The following is a 20,463-nucleotide window of genomic DNA, read 5'->3' on the forward strand; positions in this document are numbered from 1 at the left end:
TAAGTACTCAAGAATAAAATTTGGTTTAAGAAGGATTTAGTACTAAAAGAACCTATTATCAACCAAGCCTTCAGTATTACATAACAGGTACATGAGGATCAACTAGTGTCCCAAAATAAGCTATCAGCCTCTCCATTAATTAAAGTTCAGTTTTTAGTTTGACTGTGAAAAATTCTGAATTATCTTCAAATAAATATGTCCTTTGTTATGAGTACTAGGACACAATTCTGAAGCTAGATCCCAGTTACAAACAGAAGACTAAAATTTAAACATACAAATATAGTACATCTTCATTTATTCATAGCCACAAATTAGTAACCAAACTTATTAAAATAAAATATTATCAATAACTTACAGGGCTGAAGACTAATTGTCTGTTCTATTATAGTCTGATAAAGTATTTTAAAATGTTTTTATAAATATATAAATAAATAATCCTTATGATTCTTACAGATGAAAAATATACCAGGAGTATTTAAATTGAACTTCAATTTATCTAATAGGAATTTAAACTGTGATAGTAACAATATCTCTTAATGAAAATATCATGGTTTCTAATTGTTTTACATGTAGAAGTATTTTCTTAACATTGTGAGCAATTTGAGGGCATTTTTTTGATCCCCCACAGCAGCAGAGAAGAGCAAGGGGCATTTAATAAATAATTGTGGGATGATTGATAATGAAATAATCTGGTCAGTGTAAATATATTTGTAATTCCACTAATAACAGGCACTCACTTGACACCTTTTAAATCTACTGAAGAGTTCGTATTCTACTGTATGGAAAAGATGTTTCACTTTCCTACCTGCTACCTTTGTACGAATTTGCATATTTTCTTGTAAAGTTGCCAGTGGTTCCAAATATTCTGGTGCTTTTCCAGCTATAACTTCTTGTAGTTTTGCATCCACCTGGCTTAACCGTTCTTTATAAAGTCTTAATAAAGCAAAAATCAAAATATTAATTTTAAAAGCCCAACAAAGGCTAACAATTTACCATTTCTATATATTATCTCTTCCTAGTATCATTTACATTTGAATAACCTACCAAATGTATATTTGCCTTGTTCTCAAGTGAAGAGCTCAGTGACATTATCTGACCTTATGCATATAATCAAAAATAGGTATTTTTCTTTTTGAAATATAGCTCTCTTTAATGCTTACTTCACAAGACAAAAAAGTTCAACTGAAATAACTACCTTTTGGTACTCTAGATTTTTGGTTTTAACTGCAGAATAATAAATCAATTCTCAGAGAAAAGGTCATTTAATCACTAAGCTTAAAAAAACAAAGAAATCATTTTGAATAATTAGATACAGACATCACTAGTTGTCAAAATAATAATTCCTTGGCTATTCACCACCTTTCCTGAAAAGGAGTCAGTATTACAATATTCAGCCTATTTGACTTTTAAAAGAACAGACAGGGAGTGAGGAAGGTAAAACCAATCAATGGCTGCAGAACTTGTGATGTGTCATTCCCAGCTCATCTGTACTGCAAATGAAGCAGCTATCACAAAATGAATTGCTCAATGGATGGGGAAATGAAAGAAGGGGCAGGGGGATCCCTGCTGCCGTTTATGAGTCCACAAATACCCTCATCTGCCAGCTGTCACACCAGTATCTTTAGCTTGATCATCAAAGACAGAGTATGTGAGGCAACTCAATATTTGTTTGGCTACAATCCTGCAGAACTAACTCTTTTTTTTAACAGGAAAATGTTTACATTGTCATTCTTGATGAAAGGCACTTCTAATCATAGTTTTAAGGCATTTCAAGGAAAATGTAAAAATTTCAAAGCAGATTAACAATCTAAGATCATTTTGTAAATTCTTTTTGGAGCTGTTTATTACTTTATCATAGGTAAAGAATATGTCATAATATGTCACAAAGACGGCATGTTCTAACTTCCTAAAGAAACCACTGATTATGTTTATAGGTATTAGTATGACTAGCAGTTGGCTTTTGAAAACATTGATACCTGGCTTTCATATACAATTAATCCTGTACTTTCCTCTTGAAAATAAAAGCCAATACAGTTAAGACAATCAGTGTTAATTGTCTGTAACTGATTATTATAATTATCATAGAGATTTATCTGATGATTCTGAAGGGATAAATCAAGTTTGGGTGTAATAAAAGACATATTTTTTTTAAAAAGGGCAGGGGAGAGATTATCTGAGTTCACTGCCAAAATAATACATTACAATGTCTGGCTGAAATTTTTCTGAAACTCAAAATACAGTGATAAACAAATGTATGAAGTCAGAAAAGTACAACATGATACTTATAGCTTTTGAAATTATAAATACGACTTTAGGCAAAATGCTAAGAATGTGATACAAAGGATGGCTGCACCTGAAAAAATCAAACTTAAACAATCAAAAGATTGATGAGGTATCCCAAATAAGTGAGCAGCATCTTGAATGAAGATACGTGAGTTACCAATATTCAATTAGGTAACCTTTGAAAAGAACAGATTCCTCAAAATCAGTATATAATTTCTACAACTTTGGTATTCAAGATAAAGGCAAGGACTATGAGTCCTTTGGCAATAAGCATATTATTCGCAGGTTAGATGCTCAATTAATGTTTGTTGGTTATCAAACAGTGAAGTGAATAGAAGCTTGGGTGGTCTAAGTTCCTCTAACATTTTAGGGAGGTAGGAGAACTCACCTTCCAACACTAGAAAACTGCTAATCACGTATTTTCTGCATTATGAAAGGAGTACTATTGCGCCCTGTGGTGCTAGAACAGGAGCTGGATAATTATATTTTTATTATTTTATCTCCCACCTCTTCTAAACAGGATTTGAGACAGCCTGACAGAGATGCACAGAATAAAAATAACAAACAAGGCAATTGGGGTAAGATGAAAAAATAAGTAATTATAAACCTGGTGCAAATATTGTTTTCTAAAATATATTTCTAGGTACCAATTCCTTGAAAAAAGAATCCTATGAAATAGTGAATACTTTCAGAAGTGAATGAAGCTGGTAAGGGCAACTAACTGGTGGTCATAGTGAGCCACGAAAAAGCAAAAGTCAAAGTAACTGCCAGCCCCAAGATGAACAAGATTAGGTTTACTGACTGACTAGTCGCCAAGTTCTATGTAATATACTACTTTACAGTAATTTTTATTTACTGGGTAACCATAAATACAGTTTAAAAGCTCAATAGGTCTATCTTAATTAATTATATGAGAATTACTCATTCATGGATTACTTGTGCTAACATACAAAAACACAAATTTGCTGCTTCTTTTCTAGAATGATCGTGGATAAACTCTCAACATTGCCCAAATAATGGATTCTTTGGAGATCCAAATAAATTTTATTTTAAAATTAATAATGTAAATCTTTAGAATAAGAAAATGATACCCTGTTTTTTAAAACCAAATTTTAAATTTTGGATTACCCTGGGTTGCTTATATTAATTGGTTGCATTAGCATGGAACATTATCTATATATTCATCTTTAATACCAATGAAAGTTAAGACCAGAAATGACATAACAGCAGCATTCATGTGGTAAACAAATCTGTTCCATTTTAGTCTGACAATTACAGATATTAAATGGGTTTTCATTTCTTCTTTGGGCCTCTCTAGGGAAGAAGTAGGAGAAAAATAATAAGCAACAAAATTAGAAAGAATTCATAATCTGAAGAGTGAACTTCTGAATAAATTAAGGTATCTATATTTGAAATTTTCTCTTTCTTTTATAATTCCTAATATGTAGCTATGCTCCAAGACTTTGCCAGCAAGTTCCCAAGTGAAAGATGACCTTTAGTATTTTTTTTTAATCTGCATCTGCGTCTATTCTGTTTCTCAAATCATTGGGGCCCACTCTGCGTTACCAACTTCACATAAGAGTCCTAGCATTATAAAGAGGGGGGAAAAAACAGTATCTAATAAGCACCACTACATGCCAAGCAAATGCCTAAGAATTTTACATATTGCTCATTCAATCCTTACAAGAGATAATAAGGAAGCTATTTTATTCTGTTGAGGCTGCCTGAATTCATAGCCTATGCTCTTGCTAGTATACTACACTTCCTCCCAAGTAATGTGCCTCAGTGGAAGGAACACCACAGCACTAGAAGGCAAAGAGCCTGGCTTTGTCACTTTCTTATGATCTATGGGCAAATCATTTAATCTCTTTGAGCATCAATTTTCTCACAGGTAAAACAGCGATAAGACTGTTTATCTTCCAACTTTATAGAGTTGCCGCAAGAAGCAAACTAAATAATACATGTGAAGACATATAATCTATGTACTAACCAATGTTAAGGTAAAAAACAAAAATCATGCATCTCTGGGAAATATTCTCTCTTATTCTCAAATTTTTAAAAGGGATTCTTTAGCCAATTATTTAACAAAAGAACAAATGAAGCACATTAAAACCAAGGGTGCAATAACCCAAGAAAAACATTTTAGATTACCAACATCCACACAGAAATCGTATTTTGCTTTTCCTACACACAAAAAACAACTGCCTGAAAACCCTCAGTGTAGTTAATGAGGTCTTTAGCAGGCAAACAATAGTTGAACCCTCTTTCAGTTCAGTCAGTCCCAAAAAAGACAAAAAAAGAAAACAGTTCAGAGTGAATGTAATTTCTCTTGTGCTAATTTATATATGACATGGTTGAGATTCAGTGAAAATGACCTTCTGAAGTCACCACTTACTGATCCTTGAGATCGGTGAACTGTTTTTCAAGATTGGACATTTCATCTAAACACTCCATTCTTCTCCTTTCACAGTCTTCATCATCCATTTCTGTTAATGAAAAGGCAAGTGTCAAAAATAAAATTAATTTCATGTTTCAGTGAACATAAATGTTATGCTTTATGAATGTTAATTCAAGTGGTGAAAAAAAAGAACAAACTGAAGTTAGATATGCAAGGCCTACATTAAGCCTTATGAGAAAATAAACATTTATCCAAAATAATCTCAACTATAGATTTTAAACTAAAATACAGATGAGAGTTAAAACAGCAGTCTTTAGGCCTTTTTATCTTCATTCATTTTTAAATCACTTTAAAGGGTTGACATTAAGCTATGACTATGAAGTAATGTTCACTTTTAGTTGTTTTCCACCAGGTTGCCAGAACTTAAGCACTAAAATTATTATATTCTTTAAAGTTAATATTGCTCAAAAACACTTGTGGAATTCTTCTTTCATGGCTGATTTGTCAGTCACATAAAAAAGAAAACTAATTTCATGATGTTAACCACAGGATATTCTGGTCTCCTACTCTTATACTCCCATTGCTCCCTCTCCCCAAATTACTGTCAGCCAGTGAGAAGGAAGAAAATAAGGAAAAAAATGTAAACTTTTCAAGGAAAGCAACTGTTAACTCCCAGGTCCGGCCTATATTCCATATCTTCTATTTTTATATAATACATATTCAACACATCAAATAACTGAAGTACATAATGATCTGCATCTTGATCTTCATCAAATAAAGATTAAACTATGAGAAAGTTAAATTATGCTGTTATTTTCATACAGCAAGAAAGTATATGATTCATTTGATTTTTAAACTTCTCTGAACGGATTAAAATTATTTCTGGCTCTTAACAGCTTATTGCTTGGCTATTTAAAACTTGGCCCCTGAAGATGACTCACTCCCTAATATCTCAAGATTATAGACTTTTTTTCTGAAGCCTTAAGATCTGCTTGGTACCAAGATTTGAAAAAAATAAAACTGTGTAAGTTTAACATGCAAGACATATAGTAAAGAGATGCTTTTACAGTAAGCAAAATTGCAAAATTTATTTAAATAATTTCTTAGCCTTTAAAAAATGTGATTTGTAGTTTGATTTAATATGACATTCTTCACAAGTTGAGTGGCTTATTATTTTCTGGTATGGTATCAAAGCCAGTGAAAAATCACAACAGTCAACATAAAAATTAAAGAGGGAGAATTTTTAAAAATAGATGAAAATTTTGTGAGATCCCAGATCCCACCAAAAAGACAACATTTGAAGATAAAATGTTTCACAAATCTATGCAATGTATTCACATTCAGTCTAGGTGTTCTTTCTATATATTCCTTACTTTTTTGAAATCTCACCTATTTTTGTGGTGAGGTGGGTGACATCCAAATTACTCTTCCAATCCCAGGCAGGTTCCAATGCCCTATTTCCACTGTCGCTTGGGTACTCTAACTTAAATAAACCATCATCACCTAAAAAACAACATGTCTGGCCCGGCCAGATCCCAATTTAGACGCCAGGGCTCCTTCCATCCTTTTCATGGCACCCAAGAAGGAGAAAGACGGGACTGCGAGCACCGCTTCTAAGCTATGGGAACCTTCCCTCATCGCTGCACAGTTCAATCAGGGGGCGGAGCCAGGATGGCAGCGTGAGTAGAGCAGTGGAAATCTCCTCCCAAAAACACATAGAGCTATGAAAATATAACAAAGAAAAATCTTCCTAAAATAGAGACCACAGGACACAGGACAACATCCAGACCACATCCACACCTGCAAGAACCCAGCGCCTTGCGAAGGGGGTAAGATACAAGCCCCGGCCCGGCGGGACCCAAGCGCCCCTCCCCCCGGCTCCTGGCGGGTGGAAAGAAACCGGAGCGGTTTTTTTTTTTTTGGCGAGTGCTTTTTGGAAGCCTTAAAGGGACGGGCCCCCGTTCCTAGGGAGGCACGGTGGCGGGACTGGTGAGCAGGTGCCTGGGACCGGCGCCTGAGGACAAAGAATATCCCGTGTTTCTCCCTGCGGGACCGGCGGGCAGGTGCCTGAGACCGACGCCTGAGGACGGAGGAAATCACGCGTTTTTCCCCTTTTTTTTTCTCTTTTCTACGAGTGCTTTTTGGAAGCCTAAAAGGGACAGGGACCCCGGTGCTAGGGAGGCAGGGTGGCGGGACTGGTGAGCACGTGCCTGGGACCAGCGCCTGAGGACAAAGAATATCGAGCGTTCCTTCCCTGCGGGACCGGTGGGTGGGTGCTTTTTGGAAGCCTTGAAAGGACAGGGACCCTGGTGCTAGGGAGACAGGGCAGCAGGACCAGTGAGCAGGTGCCTGGGACCGGCACCTGAGGACAAAAAAAAAAAAAAAAAATCGCGTGTTTCTTCCTTTTTTTTTTCTTTCTGTTCCCTCTCTCATTGTTGCTGTTGTTGTTTTGGTTTGGAGAGTGCTTTTTGGAAGTCTTAAAGGGGCAGGACAGGTCACTTAGACCAGAGGCAGGTAATTTGGGGACCTCTGGGCACTCTAACCCCCTGGGCAGCAGGGAGCACAGAGGCCCCTTACGGAGATAAATAGCCTCCCGGCCGCTCCCCCTCCAACGGGGCTCCACCATTTTGGAGGAACAGCCCCAGCCAGGCCAAGCCCACAGCAACAGCGGAGATAAACCCCAAAGCAACTGGGCAGGAAGCAGAAGCCCTGTCTGCACACAGCTGCCCAGCACAAGCCACTAGAGGTCGCTATTCTCCCAGGAAAAGGCTACAAACCAACAAGAAGGGAAGCTCTTCCAGCGGTCACTCGTACCAGCTCTGCAAACTATCTCTATCACCATGAAAAGGCAAAACTACAGGCAGACAAAGATCACAGAGACAACACCTGAGAAGGAGACAGACCTAACCAATCCTCCTGAAAAAGAATTCAAAATAAAAATCATGAACATGCTGACAGAGATGCAGAGAAAAATGTAAGAGCAATGGGATGAGATGCAGAAAAAAATGCAAGAGCAGTGGGATGAGATGCAGAGAAAAATGCAAGAGCAGTGGGATGAAGTCCGGAAGGAGATCACAGATGTCAGGAATGAGATCACAGAAGTGAAACAATCCCTGGAAGGATTTATAAGCAGAATGGATAAGATGCAAGAGGCCATTGAAGGAATAGAAGCCAGAGAGCAGGAACGTATAGAAGCTGACATAGACAGAGATAAAAGGATCTCCAGGAATGAAACAACACTAAGAGAACTATGTGACCAATACAAAAGGAATAATATTCGAATTATAGGGGTACCAGAAGAAGAAAGAGGAAAAGGGATAGAAAGTGTCTTTGAAGAAATAATTGCTGAAAACATCCCCAAACTGGGGGAGGAAATAATCGAACAGACCATGGAATTACACAGAACCCCAAACAGAAAGGACCCAAGGAGGACAACACCAAGACACATAGTAATTAAAATGGCAAGGATCAAGGACAAGGAAAGAGTTTTAAAGGCAGCTAGAGAGAAAAAGGTCACCTATAAAGGAAAACCAATCAGGCTAACATCAGACTTCTTGACAGAAACCCTACAGGCCAGAAGAGAATGGCATGATATACTTAATGCAATGAAACAGAAGGGCCTTGAACCAAGGATACTGTATCCAGCACGACTATCATTTAAATATGATGGCGGGATTAAACAATTCCCAGACAAGCAAAAGCTGAGGGAATTTGCTTCCCACAAACCACCTCTACAGGGCATCCTACAGGGACTGCTCTAGATGGGAGCACCCCTAAAAAGAGCACAGAACAAAACACACAACATATGAAGAATGGAGGAGGAGGAATAAGAAGGGAGAGAAGAAAAGAATCTCCAGACAGTGTATATAACAGCTCAATAAGCGAGCTAAGTTAGGCAGTAAGATACTAAAGAAGCTAACCTTGAACCTTTGGTAACCACGAATCTAAAGCCTGCAATGGCAATAAGTACATATCTCTCAATAGTCACCCTAAATGTAAATGGACTTAATGCACCAATCAAAAGACATAGAGTAATAGAATGGATAAAAAAGCAAGACCCATCTATATGCTGCTTACAAGAAACTCACCTTAAACCCAAAGATAAGCATAGACTAAAAGTCAAGGGATGGAAAAACATATTTCAGGCAAACAACAGTGAGAAGAAAGCAGGGGTTGCAGTACTAATATCAGACAAAATAGACTTCAAAACAAAGAAAGTAACAAGAGATAAAGAAGGATACTACATAATGATAAAGGGCTCAGTCCAACAAGAGGATATAACCATTCTAAATATATATGCACCCAATACAGGAGCACCAGCATATGTGAAACAAATACTAACAGAACTAAAGAGGGAAATAGACTGCAATGCATTCATTGTAGGAGACTTCAACACACCACTCACCCCAAAGGTTGGATCCACCAGGCAGAAAATAAGTAAAGACACACAGGCACTGAACAACACACTAGAACAGATGGACCTAATAGACATCTATAGAACTCTACATCCAAAAGCAACAGGATATACATTCTTCTCAAGTACACATGGAACATTCTCCAGAATAGACCACATACTAGCTCACAAAAAGAGCCTCAGTAAATTCCAAAATATTGAAATTCTACCAACCAATTTTTCAGACCACAAAGGTATGAAAGTAGAACTAAATTCTACAAAGAAAACAAAAAGGCTCACAAACACATGGAGGCTTAACAACATGCTACTAAATAATCAATGGATCAATGAACAAATCAAAATAGAGATCAAGGAATATATAGAAACAAATGACAACAACAACACTAAGCCCCAACTTCTGTGGGATGCAGCGAAAGCAGTCTTAAGAGGAAAGTATATAGCAATCCAGGCACACTTGCAGAAGGAAGAACAATCCCAAATGAATAGTCTAACATCACAATTATTAAAACTGGAAAAAGAAGAACAAAGGAGGCCTAAAGTCAGCAGAAGGAGGGACATAATAAAGATCAGAGAAGAAATAAACAAAATTGAGAACAATAAAACAATAGCAAAAATCAACGAAACCAAGAGCTGGTTCTTTGAGAAAATAAACAAAATAGATAAGCCTCTAGCCCAACTTATTAAGAGAAAAAGAGAGTCAACACAAATCAACATAATCAGAAATGAGAATGGAAAAATCACGACAGACTCCACAGAAATACAAAGAATTATTAAAGACTACTATGAAAACCTATATGCCAACAAGCTGGAAAACCTAGAAGAAATGGACAACTTCCTAGAAAAATACAACCTCCCAAGACTGACCAAGGAAGAAACACAAAAGTTAAACAAACCAATTACAAGCAAAGAAATTGAAACAGTAATCAAAAAGCTACCCAAGAACAAAACCCCAGGGCCGGACGGATTTACCTCGGAATTTTATCAGACACACAGAGAAGACATAATACCCATTCTCCTTAAAGTGTTCCACAAAATAGAAGAAGAGGGAATACTCCCAAACTCATTCTATGAGGCCAACATCACCCTAATACCAAAACCAGGCAAAGACCCCACCAAAAAAGAAAATTACAGACCAATATCCCTGATGAATGTAGATGCAAAAATACTCAATAAAATATTAGCAAACAGAATTCAACAGTATATCAAAAGGATCATACACCATGACCAAGTGGGGTTCATCCCAGGGATGCAAGGATGGTACAACATTCGAAAATCCATCAACATCATCCACCACATCAACAAAAAGAAAGACAAAAACCACATGATCATCTCCATAGATGCTGAAAAAGCATTTGACAAAATTCAACATCCATTCATGATAAAAACTCTCAGCAAAATGGGAATAGAGGGCAAGTACCTCAACATAATAAAGGCCATATATGATAAACCCACAGCCAGCATTATACTGAACAGCGAGAAGCTGAAAGCATTTCCACCGAGATCGGGAACAAGACAGGGATGCCCACTCTCCCCACTGTTATTTAACATAGTACTGGAGGTCCTAGCCACGGCAATCAGACAAAACAAAGAAATACAAGGAATCCAGATTGGTAAAGAAGAAGTTAAACTGTCACTATTTGCAGATGATATGATACTGTACATAAAAAACCCTAAAGACTCCACTCCAAAACTACTAGAACTGATATCGGAATACAGCAAAGTTGCAGGATACAAAATTAACACACAGAAATCTGTAGCTTTCCTATACACTAACAACGAATCAATAGAAAGAGAAATCAGGAAAATAATTCCATTCACCATTGCATCAAAAAGAATAAAATACCTAGGAATAAACCTAACCAAAGAAGTGAAAGACTTATACTCTGAAAACTACAAGTCACTCTTAAGAGAAATTAAAGGGGACACTAATAAATGGAAACTCATCCCATGCTCATGGCTAGGAAGAATTAATATTGTCAAAATGGCCATCCTGCCCAAAGCAATATACAGATTTGATGCAATCCCTCTCAAATTACCAGCAACATTCTTCAATGAATTGGAACAAATAATTCAAAAATTCATATGGAAACACCAAAGACCCCGAATAGCCAAAGCAATCCTGAAAAAGAAGAATAAAGTAGGGGGGATCTCACACCCCAACTTCAAGCTCTACTACAAAGCCATAGTAATCAAGACAATTTGGTACTGGCACAAGAACAGAGCCACAGACCAGTGGAACAGATTAGAGACCCCAGAAATTAACCCAAACATATATGGTCAATTAATATTTGATAAAGGAGCCATGGACATACAATGACAAAATGACAGTCTCTTCAACAGATGGTGCTGGCAAAACTGGACAGCTACATGTAGGAGAATGAAACTGGACCATTGTCTAACCCCATATACAAAGGTAAACTGAAAATGGATCAAAGACCTGAATGTAAGTCATGAAACCATTAAACTCTTGGAAAAAAACATAGGCAAAAACCTCTTAGACATAAACATGAGTGATCTCTTCTTGAACATACCTCCCCGGGCAAGGAAAACAACAGCAAAAATGAGCAAGTGGGACTACATTAAGCTGAAAAGCTTCTGTACAGCGAAAGACACCATCAATAGAACAAAAAGGAACCCTACAGTATGGGAGAATATATTTGAAAAAGACAAATCCGATAAAGGCTTGACGTCCAGAATATATAAAGAGCTCACACGCCTCAACAAACAAAAAACAAATAACCCAATTAAAAAATGGGCAGAGGAACTGAACAGACAGTTTTCCAAAAAAGAAATACATATGGCCAAGAGACACATGAAAAGATGCTCCACATCGCTAATTATCAGAGAAATGCAAATTAAAACTACAATGAAGTATCTCCTCACACCAGTAAGGATAGCTGCCATCCAAAAGACAAACAACAACAAATGTTGGCGAGGCTGTGGAGAAAGGGGAACCCTCCTACACTGCTGGTGGGAATGTAAATTAGTTCAACCATTGTGGAAAGCAGTATGGAGGTGCATCAAAATGCTCAAAACAGACCTACCATTTGACCCAGGAATTCCACTCCTAGGAATTTACCCTAAGAACGCAGCAATCAAGTTTGAGAAAGACAGATGCACTCCTATGTTTATCGCAGCACTATTTACAATAGCCAAGAATTGGAAGCAACCTAAATGTCCATCGATAGATGAATGGATAAAGAAGATGTGGTACATATACACAATGGAATACTACTCAGCCATAAGAAGTGGAAAAATCCAACCATTTGCAGCAACATGGATGGAGCTGGAGAGTATTATGCTCAGTGAAATAAGCCAAGCGGAGAAAGAGAAATACCAAATGATTTCACTCATCTGAGGAGTATAGGAACAAAGGAAAAACTGAAGGAATAAAACAGCAGTGGAATTACAGAACCCAAAAATGGACTAACAGGTACCAAAGGGAAAGGAACTGGGGAGGATGGGTGGGCAGGGAGGGATAAGGGGGGGGAGGAAGAAGGGGGGTATTAAGATTAGCATGCATGGGGGGGAGGGAGAAAGGGGAGGGTGGGCTGCACAACACAGAGAGGACAAGTAGTGACTCTACAACATTTTGCTAAGCTGATGGACAGTAACCGTAATGTGGTTGTTAGGGGGGACCTGATATAGGGGAGAGCATAGTAAACATAGTATTCTTCATGTAAGTGTAGATTAAAAATTATAAAAAAAAAAAGGAAGGAAGGAAGGAAGGAAGGAAGGAAGGAAGGAAGGAAGGAAGGAAGGAAGGAAGGAAGGAAGGAAGGAAGGAAAGAAAGGGAAGAAAGGGAAGAAAGGGAAGAAAGGGAAGGAAGGAAGGAAGGAAGGAAGGAAGGAAGGAAGGAAGGGAAGGAAGGAAGGAAGGAAGGAAGGAAAGAAAGAAAGAAAGAAAGAAAGAAAGAAAGAAAGAAAGAAAGAAAGAAAGAAAGAAAGAAAGAAAGAAAGAAAGAAAAGGGGGATTACTCCTTAACAGGATAAAACTATTGGTAAATCAAAGATCAACGCATGCTTTAAATATCCTTAATGTTGATCACTTAAAGGGTGTCAGATGATCAGCTATGGAGGTACTCTTTTCTGATAATATTCCTTTCTCTTAATTAAAAAAAAAAAAAAAAAAGCAGTTCCTGTGTGCTGACCTCCAATGAGTTCTGCACAGTGGTATAGAGGGCATGTCAAAGTGTGGGCAAAGGGTCTGTTTGTTTCTACGCAGAAGATCAAGGCCTAGCTTGGATACCCAGAAAATGAACTAAGATACGATATGAGGAGGAGCTTCCGGCATCAGCACTCTCTGGAGGACTTGTGCCGGGGGATGATCATCAAAAAGCCTCCACAGGGATCCGGACGATGCTGCGGTTGTGGCTGCATCCAGCCCACCGTCTCCTGGACCTGCCATAGGAATGAGGAGGGAGATGTCTAGGCTGGCATGTGCATACAGTGAGACAACGAATTTGACCGGATCTGTACTGTTGGAACTCAACCAGGAGTTGGGAGGGGTGCAAGTTGTAGCACTCCAAAATCTCATGACTATAGACTATCTATGGTTAAAAGAACATATGGGATGTGAACAGATCCCAGAAATGGGCTGCTTTAATTTGTCTGATGGTTCAAGTACAGTTGGACAATATCCATCATATCATAGATAAATTTTCACAAATGCCTAGGGTGCCTAAATGGTTTTCTTGGCTTCACTGGAGATGGATGGTAATTATAGATTTGCTTTGTTTATGTCACCGTATTCCTATTATGTTAATATGTGTGTGTGCAAATTAGTTAGTAGTTTAAAACCTATACATACTTAAGGTACTATACAAGAAGATATGTCAAAGAAATAATCAATCCTCCCATGTTTCCTTCATATGCTACATCTATAGCTTTTCTTCTTCCTTCCTAATTACAACCCTTAAATAGAATTCGTGCCTCATATCGAATTTACCGAGTATCATAATTCCTCCAGGTGGTAAAGATACCTCGAGACAAGTGCTGGGCATAGAAGCCACAGGGCATAAATCTGCAAAGAAGTAAAAAGCTAACCTTTTCGAACAATATGGCTTCTCTCTCACTTACCAACTGTACATTTCCCTGTATGGCCCCGGAAGATGACTGGTTAGCCAGAGACGGGTAAGATTCCTCAAGGGAGGAACAACCTAAGACAGGCACAGTCGCAGGGGGGCCATCAGGTGAGAATTTGGGGATCAACAGAGGTGAGACTCATAACCTCACCCCCCCTGCTTTGAGAGAAATCTTCTGCATCCGTGGATGTCTTGCTGCCCTTGTCTAGCCTGGATTAATACTTAGTCCATAGGCACACATCTGATCATCTGATCATCTACATTTGCCTTCTTACAGCACTAAACTATGTTTTCTACCTTTATCTTGCATCTACCTACCACTTCAGCATTTTATTAAAAATAAAAATAATAATAATAATAGGAGAAATGTGGGATCAACATATAAATCAAGTACAAAAATCAAACGAATATTCATATTTGACCTGATTGTTTATAGGTCATATTGCATGATCAAAACCGAAAGTTTCTGTGATGAATGCCCTTGTACTGTTCACCATGTAAGAATTTATTCACTATGTAAGAATTCGTTCACCATGTAAGAATTTGTTCGTTATGCCTCAGAAGATTGGAGACTGACGAGAATTAGGCTTGAGATGGATTAATGATTGTACATTGAGTGTTGACCCCCCTATACTGAATTTTATTGTTGTTAACAACCATTTGATCAATAAATATGAGAGATGCCCTCTCAAAAAAAAAACATGTCTGAATACTCTATCTTCCATTTTGTCTCAATTTCTTTTACTCTTCAATTTCTGTTCATGTTTCGGCCACTCTCCTTGTATCTGGACCTTTCCTCTTACTTTCACTCCTAAACTTGCATTCAGCAATCCTGTTTTGTGCTTTTAAAAAAATCTTTCACATGTATGCCTTCCTTTTCCTACTCTAGCTCAAATCCTTCTCCAACCAAACTGCTTTTCTCACTCTTTTGAATGAGTCTCAAGCTTTGGCCTTTGCATTTTCTTACATTCCTCCCCCTATAGAAACACCTGACCATCACCACTCCAGTCCATATTCTACCCATTCTTCAAGATAATTAAGGTAATCCCTTCTCCAAGTAGCTTTGGTGGACCACCCTATTTTGAAAAGATTTCCTCTGCCTCTGAATTCCTGCAGTATAGTTTACAATTGAGCATTCAACTGACAATTTAATCAAGTGATGATTTATGACAACTCTTTAGAGATCAGATCATAACTATTCATTTATAACTCACACAGAGTATTGCCCAGCGCTGCACAAGGAAGTCTCCCAAAAATACTTACTTGGGGATGGCTAATTTATTGATTGAAATTGCATACTTCCATGCAGATTTGCTTTGAAAGGGAAACCTAAAAAGGAGTCAGGACGATAACAGACTGTCATCAACCTGTCATCAATCTTTGCTTTACATGGCCAAAATCAGGCCAAGACAAAGTAGGTCTTATCATATGGACAGAAGGAAAAGAATCCAAATAATCACAAATCCGATTTACTTTCCTAATAACCACTCCTAAAAGTTTGCAAAATTGATTTGTGGTTTAATCTGAGCTCCCATCACTCCCCCGCCAGAAATAATAAAAACAAAAACCTAAAAGCTCAAAGTTAGAAAAGATTGCAGGGAAGAAAAGATTTGGGGAACGTCAAAGCTGCCAAAAAAAACCCCAATTTATGTGAAGATCAAAAACGTCCCTGATGTTGGGCTCTTCTCAATCTTGAAAAGTTCAGAGAGATGCTGTATAGGGGCCAGCTCCCAAGGCGGCCCCCGAAAGAGCACTGATGTCACTTGCTTTCTTGACAGGCTGACTTGGAAGCGGAGGTTAATAAATTCTAAGCCTGCTAAAAGCCGGTACAAATCTACCTTCGGCCCCGATAACCCACACTTGTTGAGAAGGGTTACAAAGGTGAAAAAAGAAAAAAGTCGGTGGTCTGGGAGAGAAGGCATTTCCCGGGTCCCCCAGACAAGCTGCAGCGCATTCCTCGCATTGGTCGATAGCTCAGACTACTGCCAGGGGGTCCCACTGGCGAGCACGACCTCAAGTAGGAGGTTTGCAGCGTCCCGAAACTGGGCGAGCCCAGGCCGGCGCTCTACACCTCCCCGCCCCGCCCCGCCCCGCCCCGCCAACGGGGACCCGCCCGGAGCAAGGCAGCTCCCCGCGACCGGTCCGGGTGCTGCCGAGGGCCGGCAGCCAGTCTCCGCCCCTTCCCTCTCTCCCCGCCCCGCTCCCTCAGCAGGACGCAGCTGCCCGGCGTGCGGAGAGCGGCCTGTCGCGCGTCCGGCGCGAGAACTCAGGGTCCCAGCCCTTCTGGGTCGCACACCTGAGCTATCTCCATCCTCGGAGACCGACGAGCTCTCCGTGTCCTCTTCCTCGGAGCTGCTCCCCTCGTTTTCAGCGTAGTCCACCTCCATCTCATCGTGATGGTTCGTCTCCTTCTTATCCCCTCGGGAGTGGACCGGCATTTTCCAGCCGCGCCGTCGCTTCCCACTCCCGGTGCCCAGCCCGGCCACCGCCGCTTCAATGAAGGGCGCACCTAACGCCCCGACCCACCCAGTGGCCGAGCTCGTTCTGCACCCCCCCCCCCACCCCCCGGCTCCTCCCCGCCCCCGGCCTGAGCCTCACAACCTAACCCGTGGACTCTGCGCTGGGAGCTCTGCCATTGGTGAAGGCAGACCTCCAGCCGGGGGGGCGGGGCTTGCCCTACGCCTTACGGTTGGTTGTCCGTACTCACTGCGCGGCCTTGCGGTGGGTGTCGGGAGTTGTAGTCCTCACTGATCAGACCTACAGGGGCTGAGGGCTTCCAAGCTTCAACAACTCCGATCACTTCTTCCCTCTGGACTTCAAGTCCCACAAGGCACAAAAGGTGACAGCCTTGATCGCAGTTTACTAACTAAACCGAAACAGATTGTGCGAATTTGGTCTGTATTTATCTTTTCCCGCCAAGTGATTGTCTGAGCCCCCTGGCTATCCTAAATGTAACTTGGATGTGAAAAGGTCTTTTGCCCGAGGGTTTGTTTCTCCTTCCCTGTGAGCATCGGAGAACAGGAGAAACGTCTCCTATCTAAGCACTTTTAATACCACTAGTAAACTATTATGTGGAATTAGGAAGTGCTGACGATAACCTACCTGAACTTTATGTTGCACAGAAATCTTTAAATTGTTCTAGAAACTTTTGCAACCAATAATACAGAAGGAAGGAAGCTTACCTTGGCATTTTCATCTAGTATTTTTTGCATTTATTTTTTACTTCATGCAATCTGAAGATGCTACCAGCCTTGACTTCAATTTTCAACGAAAATTTCATATTTGACTTATTAAAAAGTTGTATTTTCTCCGTGATAAAGATGATCGACAAGGAAGACTCAATAAATATCATAATCATAATAACTCATATTAACTGACCACTTTTACTCTGTATCAGGTACCCTGGTAAGCTCTTTATCCGGGTAAATTTATTGAGTTTAATTCTCAATTTAATAGCCCTGAGGTAGGGGGCTGTTTTACAAATATTGCTATCTTACAGATATCCTAAGATATCCCGTTTTATAAATGAGCAAACTTCATTTGCAGACAAATTTAAAAACTGTAAAACTGTTTTATCCATTGTGAAGACAGGGCTTCTTCTTGAAGTGGTAATTTGCTACTGAAAGATATTTCACAGAATATTGTGGAATGTATGACATTTCTTTCTCAAACATAAGGTCCAAAGACATTTGACAGGATGGTAAGGGTATCCAGGCACAATTGCATTAAAGTTAGATTTAGAATTTAATGAGTAGGAAACACTTAATGGACTATCCATCTCCAACAGTGTAAAATCAAATTAAGGGGCTTTATTACTAGTGTCAGCATATTTATCCCTTTCCTACTATATTCTCCAAAACTGAACTCAGTTTCTAAACACACAAACTATTTCCCATTTCAATGTCTTTGCACATTCTATTCTCTGCAACCCTCTTCCACTCCTTTTATTCTCAAAGCCACTTTTTTGACAACATAAATCACCAGCAGCACCTCCACCATTCAATACTACAGGCTACTGCTCTACTTTGTACTTTACAACTTTGTACTTGTTTTTGTCATACTGTGTTGTGAATTGTGTAGCAGATACATTTCACTTACTGGACTGTGAGTTCCTTGAAAGTAGGGATTGTTTTAGTCTGGGATACCATTTCAAAGGCATGCAATAGTCAGGCAGGTGAAGTTAGAAGCTGAACTGGAAAGATGTGAGTACCTGCACAATAATTATATGAGTGGTGTGGACTGAAGGGGGCCGGAGCTTTCAGCCAATTGTTACTACATCAGAATTCTGGCCTTGATGTCAGACCTTCCAATTTTCAAGAGAAACTGGAAAGTAGATCTCTATGTGAAATATCCAAATTTGTAAACATTCTCTCCAACATGGAAGGTTTTTTGGTAGTTGTTTTGGTTTGATTTGGTTTTTTAAACTCCAGTTTAAAAAGGGTAAGATCCCTGGCCTCTATTAATCTGTTATATCAGCAGCTAGCAGACTATGTGCTAAATAGTAACAATAGCTTAAATTTCTGATCATTCTTTATATGCCATACACTGTTATGTGCTTTAAAGACATTAATTCATTTAATTCTTACAACTCACTGAATTAGAAACAATTACACCTTCCATTTTGTAGATGAGGAACAGAGCACAGAGCAGTTGTTAGATTATCTGGCCAAGGTCACAGAGCTAATAAGGAGCAGACTTAAGATTTGAATTTGGGTAGTATGACATCAGAGCCTGCACTCAAGCACCAACACACAGCACACCTCTATTAGGTGCTTTCTATTTCTGCTGTTTAAAGAAAAACAGAGGAAGTTGGAGAGGGGGTATGGATTCTAGACCTGGTTCTGCTAAGGAACCAGCTGATTAAATTTGGCAAACTATATAATCTCTGGTCAGTTGTTAAATGAGAAGATTGCATTATGTTATCTTTAAATTCTCTTCTGATTCTATAATTCTGTGTTGTTTTATTAGTGTTTAAGGCAGACAGAATAATAGATTATGCACTTAGAGTTGCATGACTGTCTTTTGCTTAAAAGGAGAGTTTCTCTCCACTTTCCCCAAACAGATGTTAGAAAAGATGTGTATGGAATGTAAACACAACCATAAGGGAAAAAAATTAATAAGGCTGGAAAAAATATTGTCAATTTAGAAAATACAAATTAATGTAAAGAAAATCATGAAAGCAGATGGAAGTTTTCTCAGTTGTAGCAGTTTAAAGAGGTAATAATGATGCCTTACATTTATGAAGCACTACATTTTACATAGCACATACACAATCATTAGATACATTTCAAGTCACTTTTCATTAATCCATACACACTTACTTATTTATGATAGCCCTATAGAATTTATGGTCAGTCATCAGCAAAATCCACCATATCTTCACCCACTTCTCTGAATGGTCCCTTATTTGATGTTCTAAAGGAAACAAGGCTCCCCCTGGGACCCTGCTTCTTTTGTACCCCTACTTCCCTATACAGCCTTTAATGGCATAGATATGTTCCTCGTCCTCCTTGTTCTTTCCAGACAATCCTCCCTCACTCTCCTTCCTAAAAACCCCCAGCTTGTCATCAGCATATACCATACAGTATCTCTACATGTGGCTGTCATCTACACACCCCCAAGGTCACACCCCTTCATTGTCTGAGATTTTAGCTCTTGGCTCATTCTCCCCAGTGATATGGTATCATAATTTTGGTCATTTTAGCATTCATGTAGGTGATCCTATGCTACTCCATTTCCTACTGGGTTTGGTATAGTATAAAGTAGATATAAAATAACTTAGGCTTCTTCCTTCTGATTTCCTCCTGTATCTTTGGGTTAACTTTTTTTTCCCAATCTATTTTATTGATTATTTTAGTATTACATAATAACTTAAACACATAGAAAGGTATCCAGAATATATATATATATATATATATATATACAGACCCCTTGTGAATAAAATGAGAGTTCCTGTGGCCAGGATTCTCACCTGGCCCTGGTTGACTAGCTCACTGCACACCGGTGGGCAATACACGGCTGCTGACTCTATATAAAGAGCTCCGCCCAGTGCTCTGGGTGCGACACGGTGGCAGAGCTGCAAGGCTGCAGGAGAGCAGAGCAGAGGCTGGAGTGGTGGCAGCGATGAGGACAGAGGCCCAGGGGACGACTGTGTGGGACGATTGTGCAGAGAGGCCCAGAGGATGGCTGCATTGGATGGCTGTGCAGAGAAGCCCAGAGGACAGCTGTACGGACAGAGGGGCCCAGAGGTAGAGACTGGCTTGCTGCAGGCCAACTTGCTCTGA

At 39.3% G+C, this 20,463-nt stretch overlaps 1 protein-coding gene across 4 annotated transcripts in view; it reads right to left on the reverse strand.

Annotated features, from left to right (window-relative positions):
• The window catches only part of BRMS1L (BRMS1 like transcriptional repressor), a 40,346-nt gene extending 22,821 nt beyond the window's left edge, over window positions 1–17,525 (reverse strand). Inside the window, exons 1-3 of one of the 4 annotated variants that reach the window (XM_073211341.1) lie at window positions 16,476–17,525; window positions 4,679–4,769; window positions 806–933 (exon numbers count right to left, since the gene is read on the reverse strand). In XM_073211341.1, the coding sequence (XP_073067442.1) occupies window positions 806–933; window positions 4,679–4,769; window positions 16,476–16,617 (361 nt within the window). In that variant the 5' untranslated portion in view covers window positions 16,618–17,525. The remainder of the gene's footprint in view (window positions 1–805; window positions 934–4,678; window positions 4,770–16,475) is intronic. The other 3 variants (XM_073211342.1, XM_073211340.1, XM_073211343.1) reach the window with 3 other exon arrangements.
• Between the last annotated feature and the right edge of the window lie 2,938 nt (window positions 17,526–20,463).

Source organism: Manis javanica, chromosome 8 (assembly GCF_040802235.1).
Source record: "Manis javanica isolate MJ-LG chromosome 8, MJ_LKY, whole genome shotgun sequence".
NCBI classification, from domain to species: Eukaryota; Metazoa; Chordata; class Mammalia; order Pholidota; family Manidae; genus Manis; species Manis javanica.